This window comes from Corythoichthys intestinalis, chromosome 12 (assembly GCF_030265065.1).
Source record: "Corythoichthys intestinalis isolate RoL2023-P3 chromosome 12, ASM3026506v1, whole genome shotgun sequence".
NCBI lineage: Eukaryota > Metazoa > Chordata > Actinopteri > Syngnathiformes > Syngnathidae > Corythoichthys > Corythoichthys intestinalis.
In genome coordinates, this window is record NC_080406.1 from 42,635,011 (window position 1) to 42,660,438 (window position 25,428).

General features: G+C 37.3%; 1 protein-coding gene across 1 annotated transcript in view; it reads left to right on the forward strand.

Annotated features, from left to right (window-relative positions):
• LOC130927503 (receptor tyrosine-protein kinase erbB-4-like) overlaps window positions 1–25,428 on the forward strand; it is a 452,680-nt gene that overhangs the window by 373,697 nt on the left and 53,555 nt on the right. Inside the window, exon 20 of the mRNA XM_057853388.1 lies at window positions 1,608–1,793. Within this exon, the coding sequence (XP_057709371.1) occupies window positions 1,608–1,793 (186 nt within the window). The remainder of the gene's footprint in view (window positions 1–1,607; window positions 1,794–25,428) is intronic.

Sequence of the window (25,428 nt, forward strand, 5' to 3'; positions counted from 1 at the left end):
TTTAATAAAGAACTGAAAATTTAATGGGATGTCCTTAATTTTTTTTCATTTGACTATAAATCCTTATTCATTGGCAAATTTGTACATGACGATTTGTAGTACAACCACCAAAATACATTCTAAGACTTTCTTCTTCACTCAAAAATACAAATTAATGTTGGAATATACAGCATAGTGAAGTGTCATGTAGTACTCACAGGTTGGATTTAGCATATTTGTGTGGAAAAAAAAAATCTATTTTAACTGCAGACGCGTAGTTTCCGCTTCAATCTCTGCTACATCTTATTATCCAGGCCTTCTGATACTTGTAACGTATTAATCCTCTTCTGTGATATCACTCCTGTTGGTGTTCACTGGAGCTTTACAAGATGTACCGTATATCTGTCTGCCTGATACGCACAAAAGCACATTACCACAATGTGTGCTGCATGTATGTTACTACTATCTGTCTAGTGATGAATTAACCCATATACACAGCACACTGTGTGTGAATGTGAGTGTTGTTTAAAATTCATCACGTAGTTTCGCACTATGTTCCTCCTTGTTAAATAAATTTGAAAAAATGGCTTAGCAGTTGAAGACTATTGACTATTTCATAGTTGTATACTGTAATTTGAAGGCAATTCACTTAAAGGTGTTTTTCCCAAGAATTTCACACTAAATAAGGACCCGTTATCTTCAGTATTCATAATGCGAGAGCATGTAGATTTACGCACAATATGTTCACTCTCAAACCTAACAACTCCCACACACAGAAGGTGTTACTAAAGTGTTTTATTTCTCATATTTGATCCCCAGAAACGAAATTTCCTGTCAAAAAGTGCACAATTGGGACATATGTATCATAGTATAGTAGGACATAATCGTTTATTTATTGCATTTGAAGAAAGCCATGAATCCTGTGGTGCAGTGAGCCACTTTGATCAAATAAAATTCTATACTTTTTGACTAGAGTGGAACCTTGCTGCTATCTGCTTCAAGAGAAACTTGAGCCTAAAACAGAATAAGGAGCCCTGTGATCTTTGCCAGTTAAATCAGTACTTGTAAACAGGGTGAACATTCTGCTAGCGTGCTCAGTCCTTGATCTAGTGCTTATCGTATATACAGTAACAACTAACATTTACTGTACTAACACTTGCTAGTGTATGTTTGTATCACTACTGCATTTATCTGATTACTGTATATGGTTAAATTCATTTTTTTTTTAAACTCATTGTCTTCCATTAATGGCAAGGGACGTCCAATCTATATTTTGACTAGGAGAGGCAGGCAGAGAATAATCAAAGCCAGCCCTCAGTCAAAATGGATTTGCTATCTGGCACTGTCAATAGCACTGAAGTGTGAGCATTCACAGCCAGTCCTCCCAGTAAATGAATTGTTGTCAATGGCAGGCAATGACTTGAAACAACGGTCTTATAAGTTCATTATTTTAAAAAACCAAATAGAAAAACGGGGAAAAAAGAACTCTATAATTATACAATTAATTATGCTTTTGGTAGACAGGCAGTAAAGAGAATTAACCATAACACATAGTTATCACCTTTAATGTATTTTCCCCATGTTTGATTTCCTCCACACACCAGAGAATAAAAATGTGTGTCTTTCAGGAGGCCCTCATTATGGCCAGCATGGAGCACCCTCACCTGGTACGCCTGCTGGGTGTTTGTCTGAGTCCTACCATCCAGCTGGTTACGCAACTGATGCCGCACGGCTGCCTTCTCGACTACGTCTATGAACACAAAGACAATATTGGATCCCAGCTGTTGCTTAACTGGTGTGTCCAGATTGCTAAGGTAAGTGGAGAAAATGGCTGCAGTTTCGGAGTTAATGTGTTGATGTTTCGCCTGGTTGAGTCAGTTGTGTAGTTTGGAGAGTTGACTGCTTAATTGTGGCTTTGTGTGTTGAGTATTAGTGATTGTTGTGGTTTCAAACACTTACCTTATGGCTATTTTATGTGTAGATTCAGTAATCACATAAATGGTTACTTATGTTGATGTCCTACAAAACATTTCTCTGGTTAAGATCAGAAAACTTTGGTCAAATGGGTTAATCTCAAAATAGTTTTGGAACAATAGATAATGGAATATAAATTAATTAAATTAAATGATTATAATTGATTTCTGAGTGACATGAGGCATGGTATCAAAACAGAAGACATACAGTAACAATGTATATTATGAAATGAAAATTATTGATTAAATGGACCAAGTGTCGACTCTCGTTGTTAATTTAATTCACCTCTATCAAATCATGTTTCATCAAAAATTTGTGTTTGGCTTTGGCTTTAGAGGATGGAAACAAAGATGGAAAGTACAATTAAAAATTGCTTTTCAATTCCTGGCACTACTACATTTACTTTCTTTTGGCAAATATGTGTTTCCATGATGGTTAAATCAGATGCAGACTTTAACCTTTCACTGGGATAATGCAATTAAATATCATCACACTGCACACCATTACATTTTGAGCCCATGCTGTTTAACATTATCATTCCACAGTAAGCACTTTGGCAAAGTGAGCAAGCACAGCTATACATTAATAAATATACTACATATTTGCCTGCTGTGAACAGTGGTTAACATAAAGATACTTATTGTACATGAAAGGAGGACGATTATGTACTTTACACTAGATCGAAGTGGCTGACACATACAGTACATACCGTAAGTACACTTTAAACAGAATGAGATTATCTTTGCACAACATTTTGGACTTTTGCATCAATCACATTTGGGTCCCACGATGTTAAGTACTCGGGTCTCTTCCAAGTGACACAACTTCCATGCCAGAGGTAAATCCCTGTGCTACCCCTTTGTCAAGAACAATTTTCATCATGATCACCATCTCAAGAGATATACTAATGAGCTGATTTATCAGTGATGTGATGTACGAATGCATGCTTTCTTTCATTCTGTTTTATCTTGCTACATCTTCTTAACACAACCGGCTTTACAGCCTTATCACCCTCTGATGTATATCTTTCTTAGAGTGAATGGGTTTTTGTGTTTATTCAAGACCTTGTAACACTTTATAGGGCACTCATTGGCTGCCATTGACGGCACTAGATGTCAAATCCATTTTGAATGGGAGAGGTTGGCACCGAAAAATCACTGCCAAACCTCCCAGCCAAAGTGGACTGAATGTCCAGCACCGTCAATGGCCTGGAAAAGTGAATAGTTTAAATGGGAATCATGAACAGATTGCATATCTGTTTTTATTCAGTTAAATTGTGTATATTTTGTTTTCTTTTAATTACATTTTATCAATTCATATTTGCATGAATTCATAAAAAATAATTTATATTTGTGTTAATTCATAAAAAATATAATAATGATTAAAACATTCCATAGGGATTAATAATTGAAAAAAAATACAATACTTATAGGTGTTATTCAGTGTATTTTTTAATAAATTGATTGATTGACTGACTGACTGACTGACTGACTGATCGACTGAAATATTAATTTGCAACTTTGTAATTAATTAATCATGATTAATCGCATTTATACTGTATCTCATAACACTTTTGGTCCTTTTTTTTTCAATTAAATAGATTTCAGTGATTGAATCAAATACACACAAATCTGAACAGTTGTTAACTTTAAATAAATCCGCTTAAGTCCATTCACATACTACTGCTCGCTGACTTCAAGACCCTCTGTCAACACATCCACACTTACACATGCGCACGCATGCATATGCACACAGGCAGATCACAGGCCTGAAGCATTTGATGTTGATGTCAACAAGTGTCTCCCTGAATCCTTTGCTCTTCATCCAGCTCTCACTAATGCTTCTGCCCATTTTTCATCCCCAAAGTAATTATTCATTAAACTTTTTTACTGCTGGGCCTTTATTGTTGCATGAAAAAAAGTCTTGAGTCAGTATTTTTGGCAAGCATGCCTCCCTTATGTCTGAAAGATCTGATTTGAATTGAATGAGAGTGTAGAATACAGTTGTCATTTGTCCCTGATAATATTTGCTTGGCTGCCGTGTTATACTAAAGCTTGGCAAAACTACCAGCACATATTTTCATTGATGAGATATTTGCAGAGAAGAACAAGTAATTAAACAGCATCTTAAAACAGTTTTAGTGTCATGTTTTTCTGCACTAATTAGTCTATTAATATTTTATGTTTTTATACTATTATGTCGGTTTTATATGGTGACTTCATAGTTTTTTTCTGTTTATTATCAACCCACTCATTGGTGACAGGGCACTCATTAACTCATTGGCTGTCATTGACGAAGCTAGACGTCAAATCACTGCCAGTCTAAATGAATTGGACATCTATATACATACAGTGGGGCAATTAAGTATTTAGTCAACCACTAATTGTGCAAGTTCTCCCACTTGAAAATATTAGAGAGGCGTGTAATTGTCAACATGGGTAAACCTCAAACATGAGAGACAGAATGTGGAAAAAAAACAGAAAATCACATTGTTTGATTTTCAAATAATTTATTTGCAAATCATGGTTGAAAATAAGTATGTGGTCAATACCAAAAGTTAATCTAAATACTTTCTTATGTACCCTTTGTTGGCAATAACGGAGGCCAAACGTTTTCTGTAACTCTTCACAAGCGTTTCACACACTGTTGCTGGTATTTTGGCCCATTCCTCCATGCAGATCTCCTCTAGAGCAGTGATGTTTTGGGGCTGTCGTTGGGCAACACAGACTTTCAACTCCCTCTACAGATTTTCTATGGGGTTCAGATCTGGAGACTGGCTAGGCCTCTCCAGGACCTTGAAATGCTTCTTACGAAGCCACTCCTTTGTTGCCCTGGCTGTGTGTTTGGGATAACACCATTTACCATCATATTCATGCTTAAAGACCCAGCCACGTTTCTATGGGGGACCAGGAGTGCAAAAATTCAATAAATAAATACACAATTAAATAAATAATTAAAAGTGTCATTAAAATGCTTTTATTTCAATATTTATTTATTTATTTCAATATTTATTTCAATTTATATTTATTTATTTCAATTTATATTTATTTATTTCAATTTTTATTTATTTATTTCAATTTATATTCATTTATTCCGATTTATATTTATTTATTTCGATTTATATTTATTTATTTCCATTTTTATTTATTTATTTCGATTTTTATTTATTTATTCCAATTTACATTTATTTATTTTAAAATTCATTTCGATTTTGATTTATTTCAATTTTTATTAATTTATTTCAACTTTATTTATTTTAATTTTTTTTTATTTATTTAACTTTTTATTTATTTATTTCATCATTTATTTATTTATTTCATCATTTATTTATTTATTTCAACTTTTACTTATTTCACTTTTTATTTATTTCATTCTTGCACTCTTGCTCCTCTGGAGGTGCAACCATGAAATAATTTTATCTGTCACGTTTGCTCGTCAAAGATTCTAACGTCTGATTGGTTGCTCAGCAAAGCAAGTCTTAACTAGTCGATCTCAGATAATAGATTGACGCCTGAGGTGTAGAATATTTGGTTAAATGTTGTTTGACACTCATGAGCCGCCGTACCCTCGATGTCATATGTAAGTTGCCATTCACGGGAGTAGCACCAGTATTGATGAGACGAACAACAAAGTGTGCATGTGAGGCAATCAGTCGTCCCGAGTCTATTGTTTTGTTAATAAACAAGTGTTTTATTCAGCTCAAGTGTGATCCTTGACTCACACAGAAACAAGCAACATTCTACATGAGGCATTGGCTAATTTTTATGTACACCCAATAAATAAGGTGGCAGTGTAGATCCGTATAATCTGAAAAATAATTGCTCCCTCAAAATCACAAAAACGACGAAGATTAATAGCGTGGTCAGTGTAGCGGTAGTAGGCTTTGACGCATTTCGCGTGTTGTCCAAGCAAAACATACATATGTCCAAAATGTGCCCAGAGCTGCTCAGAGGAGCAGCAAATTTAATCGAGGACACTCTGAGGAGAACTCCACCAGCAGCCCATGGTGGAGTCCAGTCTGTGGCTTCTACATCGCGCAGGCCAGCGCCTTTAAACGTGCTGATGTCTGCATACGGGAAACTAGTATAACTCAGAAGTGGAACGGTCCTTGGATATTTACCAGATTTTATTTATTTATTTTTTTTAAATCAAGTTTTGAAATGAGGCTAAATGACAGAAATAACTAGCAGTTTTCTAGGTAGTTTTACTCTGAACTCCGACATCATTTTTACATGATAATGATTTAGTTTGGGTCTAGGGGTGCTCCAGTGTCTCTCTAAAGTGGACCCGTTATCGAATAGGTCACCGTTTTTTTCCCCCCATATATTTAATAAAGGGACTTGCGCTCTGAAGCCACGTCATTGCATTCTGAAGCCAGCGCATTGCATTACCGTAATGCACATAATGCAAACAATAATCCAAATGAGGGGCGGCTGGTTTGACTTCGTTTTTACGAGTGGAGGCTGGCTTGACCGCAGTTCTAAACTATCGAAAACTCTTCGACCAACATCTTGATCTGACAGAGCCGAGATGATGCTAATAACATTAATTAATTGCTCTGTTTTGTAGGACACGTACTCAGTGTCCAAATGTCCTGCTTCAATTTGTTCTGAGAAATCTAACATGTCCCAAGAGAGCTCATACAAAATCTCAGATAATGCCGCCATGTTGGGAAGAAATAGGACGTAGCAATCGCTTATTACTCGATCAACTCAAACCCCGCCTAGTTCACGCCCGCCCACCGAGTCTGATGAGCCAATGACAGATAAAATTATTTCATGCGGCCACACGGGGAACAAGAGTGCAAGAATGAAATAAATAAAAAGTGAAATAAATAAATGTTGAAATAAATAAATAAATGATGAAATAAATAAATAAAAATTGAAATAAATAAAAATTGAAATAAATGAATAAAAATTGAAATAAATAAATAAAAATTGAAATATATTTTGAAATAAATAAATATAAAATGAAATAAATAAATAAAAATTGAAATAAATAAATAAAAGTTGAAATAAAGGAATAAAAATTGAAATCAATAAATGAAAATCGAAATAAATTTTGAAATAAATAAATACAAATTGAAATAAATAAATAAAAATTGAAATAAATAAATATGAATCGAAATAAATAAATATAAATTGAAATAAATAATTAAAAATTGAAATAAATAAATATAAATCGAAATAAATAAATAAAAATTGAAATAAATAAATATAAATTGAAATAAATAAATATAAATTGAAATAAATATTGAAATAAATAAATAAATATTGAAATAAAAGCATTTTAATGACACTTTTAATTATTTATTTAATTGTGTATTTTTTATATAGAATTTTTGCACTCCTGGTCCTCCATACGTTTCATCTTCAATGCCCTTGCTGATGGAAGGAGATTTTCACTCAAAATCTCTCGATACATGGCCCCATTCATTCTTTCCTTTACACAGATCAGTTGTCCTGGTCCGTTTGCAGAAAAACAGCCCCAAAGCATGATGTTTCCACCCCCATGCTTCACAGTGGGTATGGTGTTCTTCGGATGCAATTCAGTATTCTTTCCCCTCCAAACCTCGAGAACCTCTGTTTCTACCAAAAAGTTCTATTTTGGTTTCATCTGACCATAACACATTCTCCCAGTCCTCTTTTGGATCATCCAAATTCTCTCTAGCGAACCACAGACGGGCCTGGATGTGTACTTTCTTCAGCAGGGGGACACGTCTGGCAGTGCAGGATTTGAGTCCCTGGCAGTGCATTGTGTTACTTATAGTAGCCTTTGTTATTGTGGTCCCAGCTCTTTGTCGGTCGTTCACTAGGTCCCCCTGTGTGGTTCTGGAATTTTTGCTCACCGTTCTTGTTATCATTTTGACACCACGGGGTGAGATCTTTAATGGAGCCCCAGATCAAGAGAGATTATCAGTGGTCTTGTATGTCTTCCATTTTCTAATAATTGCTTCACAGTTGATTTCTTTACACCAAGCGTTTTACCTATTGCAGATTCAGTCTTCCCAGCCTGGTGCAGGTCTACAATTTTGTCTCTGGTGTCCTTCGACAGCTCTTTGGTCTTGGCCATAGTGGAGTTTGGAGTGTGACTGACGGAGGTTGTGGACAGGTGTCTTTTATACCGATAATAAGGTAAAACAGGTGCCATTAATACAGGTAATGAATGGAGCCTCGTTAGACCTCGTTAGAAGAAGTTAGACCTCTTTGACCGCCAGAAATCTTGCTTGTTTGTTGGTGACCAAATACTTATTTTCCACTCTAATTTGGAAATAAATTCTTTACAAATTTCTAAATTGAAAAAATACATTTATGTTTTTCTGCTTCATGCCCGTACAGCCTCTCACTCTCCCTCCTGCTGCTTTTCTTGGCCACCAGTGCAGCTGGCGTTTGGTACTTAAAGTTAATGATCGTAGTTCTACTATCAAAGGTAGGCATCATCGTTAAGTGTGCTGTGGCAGAGTGAATTTGAGTGGAATCACTCAAGTAAGCATTTGATAAAGACAAGAATTGTTTTACGATATTCTTGTATAGTTATGGGATCGTGGGTTGAATCCCGGTTTCTGCCTTCTTGTGTGGAGTTTACATATTCTTCCCATGCCTGCGTGGGTTTTCTCCGGATACCAGACACATTCCAAAAAACAATGCTGATTATGCTGATTGAACACTCCAAATTGTCATTTGGTCTGTGTGTTTGTGCGTGAATGGTTGTGTGCCTATATGTGCCCTGCGACTGGCTGGCAACCAGTTCAGAGTGTATACCGCCTTCTGCCTGGAGTTAGCTGTGATAAGCTCCAGCTAAGCTCCAGCATCCCCACAACACTTGTGAGGATAAGTGGTTCAGAATGTGAATGAATTATATGAATAGTATGAAAAGTGATTAAAATTATGGCATGAAAGATGATACAATGAAATGTGTGGGTGCGTCTTCATTTTGTGCTATTGCACCTTAAGAAAAACATTAGGCGCACCAGTGCAACCAATGCAAAAAGTAAGTGTGGACACATGGCAACATATATCGCAATGTTAATTTTTTCAAATATCGTTCAGGTCTGATTGATATGTTTTTTTTTTTTCTTTATAAGAGCTAAAAAGAAAAAAGATAATCCAGAATTAAAATTGCCAAAAGATACAAACATATTTCTGTTTTATCCCGGAAAAAGCAGAAGAGGAAGTACTGTAAAAAGTACAGTACTGTAACATGTTTGGAACTTTTGTTCAAATGAAACCAAAAATAATCCAACTTTTTTCGGTATCGGACCGGCACTCTGTATCGGCAGATTATCAAAATCAGGGGCTCGAACTCTGGTGGAAAAATATGCAATCGGGACATCCCTAATTGTAATATTGAGAACTCCTCTTCTAGCATGCTAGATTTTAAAAGTTCACCACTTTAATGAAGATTAGGTACCAACACCACCGAGGTTTAAGACTTCAGTCTCAACACTCAACCATTTTGGAACAGAATGTGATGTCAAATATAAATGAAGGCACCAACTTGTCGTGACAGTTAAAGGTTTCATCTAGATCAGCCATAGTCAGCTAATCCAGCATGAACAGCTGTGTTAAGACACTTGCAGTATGTCATGGAGAACGGAGCGATGTTTTGATTTTACTTATGTGGCGCTCCAAATATTGACATCTGGGCAAACTGTGACTTTGTTGGTAAACACAAATATTGCTTGCATGGGATCTGGCAGACATCCCTGGCAGATCAAAAGCTGGATCAGACAAAGGAACATGTCATCTAGAATCCCTGAAATCAGATACACTACCGTTCTTTTGAACCATAGTGTACATAATGACACCATATGATACACCACGGGTCAAAAGTTTGGGGTCGCATAGACCCCAAACTTTTGAACGACAGTGTATGTACTTTGGTTAATACAATTGCTGTATTTGAGGATTGAGTTTCTCCTCAAAAACACTCAATGGATCCAGATTTTTTTTTTTTTAATGGATACCCATCAGCATGCAGCAGAGAAGTATGTCAATCACAACTACAGACTAGCTTAGTCTTCCATCTTGTCTGGTTGTTCTGTTGTGATGTCATGTACGTACGTAAACGTGGCATAGCTATTTCCACCTTTTAGTGAAAACACGCTACATGAAGAATTCATCATTCCTACGGCAAGCTAAACTAAATTGCATTGCCAAGTGGAAACATGGTGTATGTTTACGACAAGTCATTACAGTCGAAGTGTTACAGACACTCTTTTGCCTCTGTAATTCTCATTGCATCAGTCTGAATTGTACACCCCAGTTCTCCAGTAAAGTCTCTTAATTGATTACTACTTTCTATGTGCCCAGTTCTTAAAATTCCCCTCGGCGGTAACAAAAAAAATGGTACAGAAAGGAACAGATTAGTGCTGCAATAACTCACTGTTGCTCTATTATTGCTGTTGCAAACAAGCAACTGTATCTCAAGCTTTCAGTCTGTCTCTTCCAACGTAAACACACGCAAACACATTGCATGTAAAAGGATGCGGTAGGACACTTCAGGAAATGCATAAGTACAAGCAGCTCACACAACGAATATGCATGTAAGCCTTTAAGTATCCAAACTACTTCTACACGCTTGAAGCTGTTAGTCATTGTAATGACTATCTTTAGTAGCTCTTTCTCAGAATTTTAAAGTTGAAGTTGACTACACATGGAATGTTTCAACAAAACCAGTGGGCTTGGCAATCAACTGGAGTCACTTTTAAGCTCTTACAGTGATCCTTTCGAGTTTTTGTTATATAAAAATGTAAGAATATGGAACACCGAAAAAGCAATACTTTATTTTTATGAACTCTTTCACTGCCATTGATGTTTTTAGATGTCCCATCATGTGGCTTTTTTCATTCTTTTGCTGTGAATTTAAATGGTTTGTCACACGTAAATGTCTAATCTATTTGACCTGGGAGGGCTGGCAGTGAATGAATGTTCATTTGCTGCCTGGCATCCCAGTTCTAATGGATTGTACTTCTTTCACCATCAATAGCAGCCAAGGAGATAATTCCCTCTGTATTTTTATTTGTTACAAGGTTTGCAAGTTTTGATTTACTTCAGTGACCATTGTTTTGGTTGGTTTTTTTTCCCTTTGGAACCATTAATTTAGCCTGCGTGTCTTCTTGGCATTTTTCTTTTTAATTCTCATATGTTGTCTTTAAACATATGAGATTTTTTTTCACCTTTTCAAGTCAAACCTTTGCACTGTTTGCTCAAACATCCCCTTCCCACTTGGAGATTGTACTGTAATTTTATATTTATTTCCCCTTGGAATTTTTCGCTAACACTAACGTAGACGTGTCTTTGAATTGCTGGACAACCTCTCTGGCAATCAATTTACACCATTGAATAAGCCACATGCTTTCAAAAGCCTTACATGTCTTACATATTATCAATGTTATTTTTTCCTAAAAATATGTTTAATAAATTACATTGATATCAAATAATTACGTATAATGGTAGTTCAATTACTTTTGACACTTTTTGGAATTCTCCTTTTTTTAAATATATTTAGAAAATTCCCAAAATATAATAAATGTTTCTTTTGATTGTATCTTTTTTGTCCGAGAACAAATAGCCACAGCCATTCGTTGCAGTGGGAACAAAATCACATTAAAACATAACCTTCACACTGATCTCAAAGCAATACCCATGTGCACAACTCAATTAATTATTAATATGTGTTGTACATGAATTGTCTCCTTGAAAACTCATTTTAATTTATCTCTCACTTACCAGGTACTTCACCCCACATGCGCTGTATGTGAAGGTTCATTTTTAAGTGTGTCTAAAACCTTAAATGGTATCTGTTCAAAGCTTGCACCATTTTTCAAATTCCCCTGTGGTGCTTTGTTGAACTGAAGCTCAAGGTTGTTTTGGAGTGTATCATCAAGCAAATGATACCAAACTATGAAGAAATACTCTGTTCAGTTGACTTAATTGACCGGGATTGTTCTCTCCCCCCAACACCCACCCTACCCTTTTTTTTTTTTTTAATAAAGAGAGTAAAATCTTTGTAGGACTTTGTAGGATCCAGGCACATGTATAGTGACACTTCCCAAAGCTCAGAGGAGGAAGCTGGAGAATTTTTATTCTCACGTCTTGAAATGAGCCTCTTACAAACATACCACAATCGCCTGCAGCATGTTAGCTGTCTATGGCGGAAAACACTCAGGTGACTTGAAGGTCCGCTCTAAGACCCCCAGTTTGGCCGACTTTCAAAATTGTCCGATATGCATATGGGATACATCATTGGAAAGCTTAAAGTCAGTTTTCTGGGTGAAGAAAATTTTAGAGCAGGAAAGCATGTTTTTTTTAAAAATATGTTTTTAAACAGTGAAACCCTATCTGGAGGTGAGAGCACGCAAGAGCAGAATTAAAGACGCCATGATTTTAACGAGATGTTATCGCATACTTACCTTGTTTCAATCCAAAAACTCCATGTAGCATGTATCACTGGGTGTCAAGACAAAGCTGTGAATGGCCATAGCTGGATTTTTGGGGGATTCTACGGGTGAAATACGGTAATGTAACAAGGATCGCGATGGAGAAATCGCAGACATGAAGGAGTGGTCAAGATTTTCTTTTTCATATGTTTACCCTTTTAAACTTTTTTTTTTTTTTCCAATTTTTTTTTGTGACATAATTTGTTTAAGTGGCACGGTGGCTGAGTGGTTAGCACGTCTGCCTCACAGTTCTAAGATCAAGGGTTCAATCCCGGGCTTCGGCCTTCCTGTGTGGAGTTTGCATGTTCTCCCCGTGCCTGCGTGGGTTTCCTCCCACATCCCAAAAACATGCTTGGTAGGCTGATTGAACACTCTAAATTGTCCGTAGGTATGAGTGCGTGCGTGAATGGTTGTATGTCTCCTTGTGCCCTGCAATTGGCTGGCAACCAGTTCAGGGTGTCCCCTGCCTACTGCCCCGAGTTAGCTGGGATAGGCTCCAGCACCTCCGCGACCCTCGTGAGGAAAAGCGGCATGGAAAATGAATGAATGAATGAAAAAAAAATAATTTGTTTAAAAGTGTAAAATATGCTAGGGAATAATTTTTTAAAGTCGTTTTTTTTTTTTTTTTTTCAAATGAAATATTAGACATCAATTAATGATTCTAAGCTAAAAATGACAGACATTATGAATAATATAATTAATGACCTTCGTTTTACGGCTGGGTTGAAACAAAAGCGGTTGCACGACTACTGTAAACGGGGGTTTTCAGGGTAAAACGGACAAATTAAAAATAGTTTGGGGGCTTAATGCGCCATGAATCTGCTATGGCGGCATATAGACATATTGTTCTATCAAACACAACGGTTGTTTTGGCTTAAAATACAGCAGTTTATTTTAAGGAGGAGTGCAAGAGCAGAAACTGCTTTTTCAGTCTTGTCTGTGTTTTCCGCCATATTCAAATTCATGAGCTTATTATATTAACACTTTCAGTGCCCTTAAAAATGATAGATGTCCAATCATGTAGGTCTTTTAATAGAGTGAATTTGAATTACTTTACTACTAGATGTCCAATCCATTTGAATTTGGACGGTCAAAGTGATTGGACATCTATCGCAGGTAATAGATCGAAACAGGTGGCTGTCTGTCGCCTAACCCTCTACCACACCTTCTTTTAATAAACCACATACATTATGCTCAACAATGGAGCTACGGCGGGTGAAAAGAGACAGACAGCTGGGAAGAATTTCCCTGTTGTTGTTCCGCTACTTTCCACTCCATCTTGCGATGGCCTCCTGTCGTTCTCTTTCCCTGTGTTCCTCTTCCACTCTAACTGGGTGTCGTCCTTGGCAGCAGTCACCTTGCGGTTAATGTTAGTGGAGTGTTCGGGTGTCGTTCTCTCCGGGTGGGGGTTGTTTCCTGCCCTTGGGCCGTGGGGGTCTCGTAACGGCCCTAGCTGGATGAGGGGCAGCGGCTTTGGTGCGGATGGGTGTATGATGGTGGAGATGGGCGTGGAGGGTTGGATGGGTGTCTCTTCATCCTCTTCCCGAAGGTTGGTTGGCGGCGACTTGGATGGACTGGGGGACCACCTTGGGTCCTGAGGTTCTGACTGTTTCTATCCGCTAGATTTGCGGGAGAAGGGGCGCACCTTGTCCACTCTTCCCTCGGTTGGCACGGGTGGTGCCATGCCTAGCTCTCGGCTCCTGCATAGCAGTTTTGCTTTTTCTGCATGAGTAACACACGCCATATTGTGTACACGCATGACGCGGTGCAACCAGACACATTCAGGGAAATATAATTGTTGGTGCCAGGATTAGTGATCAAATAACTGAAATATTTGACGTTGAGTTACTCATTATCACAGGAGATTTGTCCTCATAATGGGTTCCTACATTACCCATTACAGACACTGCTTACTTTGACTCACCTTTCAACCTGATCCACCCTTCCAAACCTGTCCTCCACTTGCTGGGTCCCCCCAGCCCCCACATGATGACCTCTGGTAAGAATAGTCATATCACGATAGCATCGCTACTTACATTAGGCAGTAGAATGTGTATTTAATGATTTTTTTTTTTTTTTATAATGATTTTTATGATTTTTATTTTTTTCTTACCCCCAAAACCCTTTTGCGTCCACCTGCATTCTCTGTATAAAAAAAAAAACACAATATAAACAGACTCAATGGGAGTACACCAAACCCCTATGTGGCACATTAAAACTCTTCGGTCTACAGTGGTATGAAAAAGTATCTGAACCTTTTGGAATTTCTCACATTTCTGCACAAAATCACCATCAAATGTGATCTGACCTTTGTGAAAATCACACAGATGAAAATACAGTGTCTGCTTTAAATCATCCAAACATTTATAGGTTTTCATATTTTAATGAGGATAGTAAGCAAACAATGACAGAAGGGGGGAAACTAAGTAAGGTAACCATCACATATATTATTTTGTGCCCCCGCCTTTGGCAGCAATAACTTCAACCAGATGCTCCCTGTAGCTGCAGTCTCAGCAGCTCAGTCTGGCACATCAATCAGGACTAATCTTGGTCCAATCTTCTCTACAAAACTGATGTAGTTCAGCCAGATTCATGGGATGTCTGGCATGAATCGTTTTTTTTTTTTTTTAGGTCATGCCACAGCATCTCAAAGGGGTTCATGTCTTGACTTTGACTTGGCCACTCCAGAACGTGTATTTGGTTCTTCTGAAGCCATTCTAAAGTTGATTTAATTCTGTCTTTTGGATCATTGTCTTGTTGAGGCATCAATCCTCTTTTTAACTTCAATTGTCTGACAGACGGCCTTAGGTTTACCTGCAAAACATCATGATAACCTTTTGAATTCATTCTTCCATTAATGATTGCAAGTTGTCCAGGCCCTGAGGTAGCAAAACAGCCTCAAATCCTGATATTGGACCAGTGATCCTGTAAGTCTTTAGCAGACACTCTAGGGTTCTTTTTTACCTCTCTGAGTATTCTGCGCTGAACTCTTGACGTCATATTTGGTGGACGGCCACTCCTTGAAAGAGACACAACAGTGCCAAACACTTTCCATTTGTAGAAAACTTTTCTGACTGTCGATTGATGAACATCCAGACTTTTAGAGGGTTAGTATCCTTTCCCAGCTTTATACAAATCAACAATCCTTGATTGCAGGTCTTCAGACAGCTCTTTTGACTGAGCCATGATGCACATCAGACAATGGTTCTCATCAAGACAATTCTTACCAGGTGTGTGTTTTATAGTGGGGAGGGCAACTTTAAACCACTCATCAGTGATTGGGCACTCACCTCACTTAAATTGTTTGGTAAAAATTAGTTTCAATTGCTCTTTAAGTCTCCTTAGTTTGAGGGTTCATTACTTATGTTCCCCCTTCTGTCATTGTTTGCATGATATTCTCATTAAAATATGAAACCTGTATATGTTTTGGTGATTTTAGGTAAAGCAGACACTGTTTTTACATTTGTGTGATTTTGACAAAGATCAGATCACATTTGATGATGATTTTAAGCTGAAATGTGAGAAATTTCAAAAGGTTCAGATACTTTTTCATACCACTGTATAAAGGCATTCAGATTCCCATTCTCTTGTCTAGGTAGCTTAACAGGCTAAAAAAAAGTAATGGATGGGGGGGGGGGGTTAATAAATAGTGAGGGGAAAGGCAACTTTTTTTCTGCAAATCTGGTTATGACATTACAACAAAAATTGATGATCATGCCTAGCTTTCTAATGCTGCCCTTGCTAGTACATGTTGACAGAATGACAAAACGGTCTCTTGGCAACAAAGAATAGAAAGCCAATGAATAGCATGCTAGCTGGTTGTAAAATCAACTTTTTTTAGTGGACAAGATAAAAGCAGCTGAGAAAAGAAGACTAATCAATATCGACTTTCATTATTATTATGCCTTTTACTTTTTTATGTTTTCTATTTTAAAAAAATATGTTCTGCTATCGTTTTAAAGTCATTTGCTCTAGTATTTCATAGCACCTTTAAAAGACGTAGCTATATTTGGTGGATTGAAGGAATTTAGACAATCCGACAAATGTCCTTGATAGACAACCTGAAGCTATTTTTCATTAATATAGTTCTTAAACAGAAAGTTTTGAGCTTTTTGCTTTTATCAGTGTGATGAGTCAAGAAACACATAATGGAGGTCAAATACGCATGTGTGCGGTTTTGCAGTATTGATAAAAATGAAAAATGAGGTTTTCATTGCAATGTCTGCTTATCATGCACGTCTCTCATAAAAACAGATGCATTTTAGACTGTTCAGATGGTTGCTTCACTTGGAAAGATGGCCTGCATTTGCTTTGCCACTTTTTTCTGTTTACATAAACTGACAGCATGCATATTCTGTTAGCCCAGAAATATTCCCCTACCGTGCCTGGTAATTTTAGAAAACCATATACTATACACTCTTTGCTTTATGTGCCATTTATTGGTTCTTCCTCACTATGATAAATGTTCTTAATTCTTTTTCAATTTTCTTTTCAACCCCCATCCCAATTTGTGCTTTGTGGAACATTTGAACTTTTTTTTTTCCACAGTTCATTATACAAACCATTTTGTGATATCTTCTTCAAGATAAATATCACACTTTAAAGACCATCCTGTGGGATAACATTATCGTTTAGACCATGTACAGTGAATGTTTGCAAGCGAGGTGTGTTTCAACTCAGCCGCCCCGCTGTAAACAACCTGAGGCAATCCCCACGCTGTCTCGCTTGAAAGCGCAACTAAAAATGGGCTGCCTACACTTGAACACAAGAAAGCGATTAGCTCAGCAGAGATGGAGCAGTCGCCGTCTCCTGAAGAAATTAGAACAGCTGTAAATAGTTTCTGTCTCTCAACAGTCGCCAACCTTCGTCATAACCTGAGCTTGTGACAGACACCCAATGTGCATCCAATGTGATTAGGAATGTCCCATTATTTTACTTGTTGGCAGAACATCGTTCCTTTACAATTTCCAAATATGTCACGTATGTATGCTTATATTTAACAAAAAAGGGGCTTTAGTTTCACATGAGATGCCTAATGTTGAAGGTAAAAACGTCACAGTGTCTTTTTTTTTGTTTTTTGTTTTTTTTAACTCGGAAAAACAGGACAAATCTTAAAGGCATATATAAATGTAACAAAACACTGACCTGATACTAAAAAGGGGAGAAATACCGTTATGTGATTCATCTCGTGGAAAATTATCAGTCAACAACTAGGCCAAAATCTGAATAAAATCATTAGTTTTTCTCTTATTAGATGGCCCTATAAAAACATTTACTGACCCAGAAATGTTTGTTGTCTGTAAAAATAAAGGCGGTAGCTTTCCTTCCTTATTCCTGCTCTAAGAAATAATATGTGACCGATGAAGTTCAGGTTTCAATTCATGTCACTTTAGTATTGAATTGCTGTATGTGCATGTTTTAAAAGCAAGGGCGTTAGTTTGCATGGGGACGGTAGGGACATAACACTACCAACTTTTTAGGATGCTGAAATTTGCATTATGAAATGAGTTAAATTATACTGGTAATTTAGATTATCTTCCCATATGATGTAAGGATAGAATTGACCCTGCCATTAATAAGTGAACTATTTTCATTATGTTCAGACTTATATTTACCCCCTTTCACTTGCTGATTGTGCCAGTCCATTTTTCCCCGCGTCAAACACACGTTTGATTGGCTGATGACTAGACCCCGCACACACACACGCACACTCACACTACCTCGACAGAAATACAACATGCCGCCTTCTCCGCCCCTTCAAAGAGGAGGGATATTAGAAGTTTTTTTTTTTTTTTTTTCCCGCCAGCAGCAGCAGCAGCAGAAACACGTCAATGTTGTGGAAGGTCGGAACACGCCATTAATTTTGCTACTTAAAGTCTAACTTGCATCAGAGTTAGCAAGTTCACACAGTTTAATGTTATGCTAACCTGCAAAAGTTGAGTAGGAAGTAGCTTAGAGAGAAGTGTCCTCCTGTATATTTCTACCTGTTAATATTAATTAAACTGTGAGAAATGTCATGCTGGAAACTATAGACCCAGCAAAACGTGAGCAACAAGCTGCTTAGGGAGCATTCCCATTCTGTCTTTCACACGAAAGTGTTGACAGTCAAAATGTTGTTGCTTTGCTTCTTGTAAACAGCCTGGTTTAGAACACAACACTTTCGAAACCAAATCCCTATATGTGAATTTATTCACTAATTATAATTTATTGATTTATTTTCTACCTTATTTGAAAATATTTTTTCAGATAATCATATATTAAGTGTAATTGAGCTAAAAAGTTTAATAAATCCCGTTTTAGATTTTTTTCCCCATAATTGCTCAGCAATAACTGACGCTTTCTGTAGCTGAAGTTCAGTCTGCCACATCGATCAGGACTTATCCTGGCCCATTCACTCTAAAAAAACTGCTGTAGTTCTGTCAGATGTTTGGGATGTCTGGCATGAATCGCTGTCTCTAGGTCATGCCACAGCATCTCAATGGGGTTCAAGTCTGGACCTTGACTTGGCCACTTCAGAAAGTGTATTTTGCTCTTCTGAAACCATTCTAAAGTCGATTTAATTCTGTGTTTTGGATCATTGTCTTGTTGCAGCACCCATCCTCTTTTTAGCTTCATCTGCCTGACAGACGGCCTAGAGTTTTCCTGCAAAACATCCTGATAAACGTTTGAATTCACTCTTCCATTAATGATTGCAAGTTGTCCAGGCCATGAAGCAGCAAACAGCCCCAAATCATGATGCTCCCTCCACCATGCTTCATGGTGGGGATGAGGTGTTGATGTTGGTGAGCTGTTCCATTTTTCCTCCACACATGATGTTATGTGTTACTCCCAAACAATGCAACTTTGGTTTTATGAGTCCACAAACTTTTTGGAAACGACCACAAAACTTCTGTGGAGTGTCCAAGTGCCTTTTTGCAAACTTTAAACAAGCAGCAGTTTTTTTTAGACAGCAGTGGCTTCCTCCGTGGAGTACTCCCATAAACACCATTCTTGGCCATAGTTTTACATTTAGTTAATGTGTGCACAGAGATATTGGACTGTGCCAGTGATTTCTGTAAGTCTTTAGCAGAAACTCAAGGTTCTTTTGTACGTCCCTGTACATTCCGCGCTGAAATCTTGACATCGTCTTTGGGGGACAGCCACTCCTTGGGAGAGAAGCAACAGTGCCAAACTCTCCATTTGTAGACAACTACTCTGACTGTCGATTGATGAACACCCAGACTTTTAGAGGTGGTTCTGTATCATTTCCCAGCCTCATACAAATCAACAATACTTGATCGCAGGTCTTCAGACAGGTCTTTTGACTGAGCCATGATGCACATCAGACAATGTTTCTCATCAAGACAATTCTTACCTGGTGTGTGTTTTAAAGTGGGCAGGGCAGCTTTAAACTACTCATGAGTGATTGGGCACCCACCTGACTTAAATTCTTTGGTGAGAATTGGGTTTAATTGCTCTTTGAGTCTCCTGTGGCAGAGGGTTCACTTACTTATTTTTCCCCTTTCTGTCATTTTTTTGTATGCTATCCTCATTGAAATATGAAAACGTATACCTTTTTGGGTGGATTTAGTTAAAGCAGACATTGTTTCTACATCTGAGTGACTTTGACAACGATCAGATCACATTTAATGGTGATTTTAAGCAGAAATGTGAGAAATTCGAAAAGGTTCTGATACTTTTTCATACCACTGTAATTTGGTTGAGTGTACGTTTGTATTAACAAACAAACTGCTTGAACAGAGTATTGTATAGCATTATATTTTTTTGTAACCCAGTTATAAAGAAATCTATTGTTTGTACTATTTGAGTCAAAAGAATACTCCAGCTAGACCCTCTCTGGAATGGTCCAAAAGATGCCTTGGCTTCATTGTTCATCACAAAGTTTTTTTTTTTTCCCTACTTGTTTCTCTGCGTCTCACTAAATCTTTGATGTTTAGTGTTTAGTTTTTTCCCAGCATTATCTTTGTAGCTTTATTCTCCTCTCTCTTTGATTAAAGCTCAATAAAAGTCAGGTTCTTCAAGTCGATCCAAACCCAGCATTGAGTAGTGTAACAATGGAGGTCGGAAAAAAGCAGCTTAACCCATTCCCTGCCAATGTACACAGAGTACAGTATATATTTTGTTAGTTCGTAAATGAAGAAATGTTCTATTTTTTAATGAACATTCATTAACTATTGCCCCTTTACCCTTTGCTATTGACGTCTATTGCCGTCAGTAGCAGCCAAAGAGTTAAAAAACAAACAAACATTGGGTCGAAAAGAGTGGAAAATGCACAGGATAAAAATCCTCACAAGCAGCAGGTAAAACAAAACAAAAAAAAAGAAACATTCATAGACTGTTGCCAAGTGCGTAAACATATCCATCTGGTGTCTGAGGTTTTCTAACACTCTCAAAGTCCCTCCCGCAACCATTATTGGGCTCAAATGGCCATTCCAGGACAAGGTCATGTTGTTGGCTCATGGTTCAAATATGCCACCTGATCCCAATGTGACTGCAAGGGTCTGGCGCACCAGCAGGCTGGCAGCAACCACACAGTATTAGTAACATGACGCGAAACATGTCCAGCTAATATGGCACAAAGACACACCTCAAAAAATGTTGCATTTTGTCTAATAGACTTTTGAACGGCCTAATAGATATTTTCCTGTTTTATAAGTAGCAATTTTGGCACTATTATTTCAATAAATATTTGGTGAAGAATTACACAAGGGATTTGTGATAATTGCAGAGGTGCTTTCAAATGAGTAGGTTTCAGATATTGATCGACCCTCAAGTCCACTGTGACTGGAACGTTACAATTGTGAATTTAAGGTTTTAACAGCGTGGGAAAATCCACAACAGTGGGTCAACCTAACTGAAATGAGACAGGAATTCCCATCAGGAAGAAAAAGATCTTCCTCATTGAACTCTCAACAAACCATCAAACGAGGGATGTCTTTAGTATGGCCCAGTGAGTCACATTGGAAGCAATATCCCTGCAGAGATGCATGTATTTAGGCATAATGTGTAGATACACATTATCCCTTATTGACCTTGTGTAAATTTGTTTCAAAATGGGTTGTTTGTAGTCAAGATTTATGTGTTTGTTTGACTATCAACAGAGTGTTCATCAATTATGTGATTGCTCAAAATTGATTCAATTAATCTAGATTTATTTTATGGTTGTGTTGCATTGGTTTCACAATTAAGTGCAAACGCCTGGATGAACAAGACAACTTGTTTGCTGTGGCAAAAGGCTGCAATTGAAATTGAACAATTTGAATTGGTGGGCACCTTGGGAGTTGAGTGTTTTCAGCTACCTGACTTAATGCTCACTGAGCTGTGTCCACATCCCACATAAAATGTTCGGTGTCTTGCACTTTAGCTTATTGACTATGAGATGGATTAGTGGGGTTGTGGTCTTTATTGATGCACTTAATAATGAAATGGGCAAACTTTTATTTTCGTAAATGATTTGCACTTTTTGTTGACCCTGAAATTATTAAAAAAACTGGTTAGTAATTGGTCATTAATTTTTCGAGATGACTGTCTAATTGACTGACTAAATATTGTACCCTGTTGTAGTTGTAGTAGTAGTGGTGTTGCTATTGGAGTCAGATTCATTGGGTATAGTTGTAAATATCATACATTTGTGATGTTCTTATACTAATGCGAATACCCTGTGTGCTGTAGGCTTTCTGTTGTCTGCTGCATTTGGCATTCATCAGAGAGAATAAATGTATATATATACACAAAGTCTCTCCCTCACTCTCCATGCTTACCTCGTCTGGTGCTTCATATTGAAGCTGTCCCCCAACGTCATTATTTAAATTCATTCTGACACGGTAGTTCAAATTGAAAGAAAAGCATACTGCTTTCATCAGTATTGTGTAATCCTTTCCGTTTCTCCTCCACGTTGGTCTGATTTGTCACACCTCATTCCTCAAACAATGATTCACCCTCTCCCGTGCCCACTGGGATCTTTTTATATCCATAGCATTCATTAAGCATGTGCTACATCAGGCAAACGTTGCACTGATGCCACAAATCTCTAATAAAGCTCGATCGTCATAATTTCGCAAAAATAGTCACCAAATATCTGATCCTTTTGAGAAATGTTGTCATTTTTTTTCATTTAAATGCAGGCAATGTAAATAAAGTGTAATCTTGGGTGACAAACAAACTGGGTTAAGCAATATATTTCTGAAAAAATAAAACACTATATATCAGTGCTTTTTTCGCACGTTACATCACAAGTTGCAGGGCTAGCTGAAACCATGAAAATAATGAACATAATGAAAAGACTCAAGATGTTGCACAATGATTTGGTCATCCTGTTATTTATTCATGACAAAATTAAAAAAGTAAGATTTAATATATATATGGCCAAATTTCAAAATTGTCCGATATGCATGTGTGATACATCATTGGAAAGCTTAAAATCTCAATTTTCTAGGGGAAGAAAAATTTTGAACAGGAGGGTATTTAAAAAAAAAAGAAAAATAGAAAAAAATTAAAAGAGCAAAACCCAACTGGAGGTGAGAGCACGGTAAGGGTGTAACGGCACATGTATTTGTATTGAACCGTTTCGGTACGTGGTGCTCGGTTCGGAACAGAGGCGTACCGAACGAGTTTCTGACATAATGTAACCCTTACTTTTCGAGGTTGTGAGTCAATCGTGTTACAGTTTCTTTGTGTATATTATATTTACTCCGGCTTCTCTACTATAATGAGGACCAACACGGTAGGACAGTATATAACCCAGAAACGTCAACGGCGCGACAACGCAGTGAAACACGGGCATTAATGTCAATCAGCCAATGCACACCAGCCGCAGTGCAGCTGCGTGTTAGACGCGTCGCAGAAGCGGCTCAACACGACGCTCGCGGAAAGAACGGCAGAGTTTATTATTTGACGCGAGACGCGACCCTCCTGCGTCAATACTACTGCCGGTAGCTAGGATCGGGCAGACCAGAAGTCACTCATGAAAAAATACGGTGGATCCGGTCGATTTTCAAAGTAATATGCAATCGTAACCCATTTTTTGAGTCCATCAGATCTCCTGAGTGGTAGATCGGGGCACAGTTGACATGTCTTTGTTGATTTACTGCTGTCTTCTCTGCTATAATAATAACCAGCACTGCCCCGTGTTCAATACAAAACCCTCCTACTACAACAAAACAAGTAGGAACTAATATTCACATAGGAACTAAAGTTATACAACATAAAATATACAATATAAATCAAAACTACATCACATTTGGAAAATATAAACACATCAAAAAATAAAGAATAGCCCATTTAAATAAAATAAATTGAAATGAGCTAAAACACCTGTAATTAAATAATAAGAATAATACAGATCCCACTTACACAATTAAATTTATTAATTTCTGTGTGACGCTTTAACTTGAGAAAATCCACCAATAAAGCTTTTGAAAACCGTTGATAAGAAAAAAAAATGATTCATTGAGGCATTTCATTTGTAAAATACATGTTAAAATCTTTGTCATTGGGATTGCTTTTCTCTTTAGCACAGGACTTCTTTTTTCTTCTTTCTTTCAGAAAGAAAGCTGACCAATACGGGGGGTCTGAAAGGCAAATTGTTGTTGGATTATCTTTAAAAACCCGCTACTTTTTGAGCGAATTCTAGCTTTGTATAGGCTAATGTTCCTATTGTTGAAAGCACAAAGGTGTGTAATAAACAACTAGCACATTTATATTTTGCATTTTGTTTTCTTACTGTACTGAAAATGAACCGAATCGTGACCTCAAAACCGAGGTATGTACCGAACTGAGATTTTTGTGTACCGTTACACCCCTAGAGCACGCGAGAGCAGAATTAAAGACGCCACAATTTTAACGATCCAAAAACTCCATGTACCATGTATCACTTCAGTGTCAAGACACAGCTGTGAATGGCCACAGCCGAATTTTTGGGGGATTTTTATGGGTGGAATATGGTGACATAACAAGGGTCGCGATGCAGAAATCGCAGACAACAAGGAGTGGCCGAGATTTTCTTTTTTGTATATTTACCCTTTTAAACGTTATTTTTCATTTTTTCTTTGTTTGGTTCGATTATTTATCATCTAAAATATCGGGGAAAATGCGACAGTCACAAAAAAAAAAAATACAATTAAGCGATAGTTATGAGGTAGATATCCGTGATTATTTACAGACGCCAAATTTTTCGTTGTGACGTAATTTGTTTAAAAGTTTCAAATATGCCAGTGAATAATTTTTTAAAGTTGTTTTTTTGTTTGTTTGTTTTTTTTTTTTAACTAAATATCAGAGATTTAATGATTCTAAGGTAAAAATGACAGACATTTTGAATAATAAATATAATTACTTACCTTCTTTTTATGGCTGGATTGAAACAAAACCGGTTGCGCGACGTCTGTAAACGGGGGTTTCCAGCGTAAAACGGACAAATTAAAAATGGTTCGGAGGCTCAGTGTGCCATAAATCTGCTATGGCAGCATATAGACATACTGTATTGTTCTATCAAACACAACAGTTCTTTTGGCTTAAAATACAGCAGTTTGTTTTAAACAGAGGTGCAAGAGCAGAAACTGCTATGTCAGTCTTGTCTGTGTTTTCCGCCATATTTACATATATATATTTTATATATATATATACACACAGTGGTACTTCGACATACAATCGCTTCGACACACGATCTTTTCGACATCCGACGTAAAATTTGACTAGCCATTTATTTCTACATCCAACGACATGCTCGAAATACGACGACATGACAGCACCGCAGACAAACGCACGGCGGATTTTCTTGCGTGAAAAATCAACACAGGTTTCAAAAATGTTGGTACAGGTGGTGAAACAAGGAAAAAGGTGACAATTTCCTGATAAATGAAGATGCAAATTATGGAAAAATATGAACGTGGGGTGCGCATCCGTGAACTGGCTCAACAATACATCTCCATGGTCCTCCTACGACCACCGTTCGCCAGTCTTTATAAGTTAAGATGACAATTATTATTGTGGCATCATCACCAAAGAAATTGCCAGCTTCATCATGTTTTTATCATTTA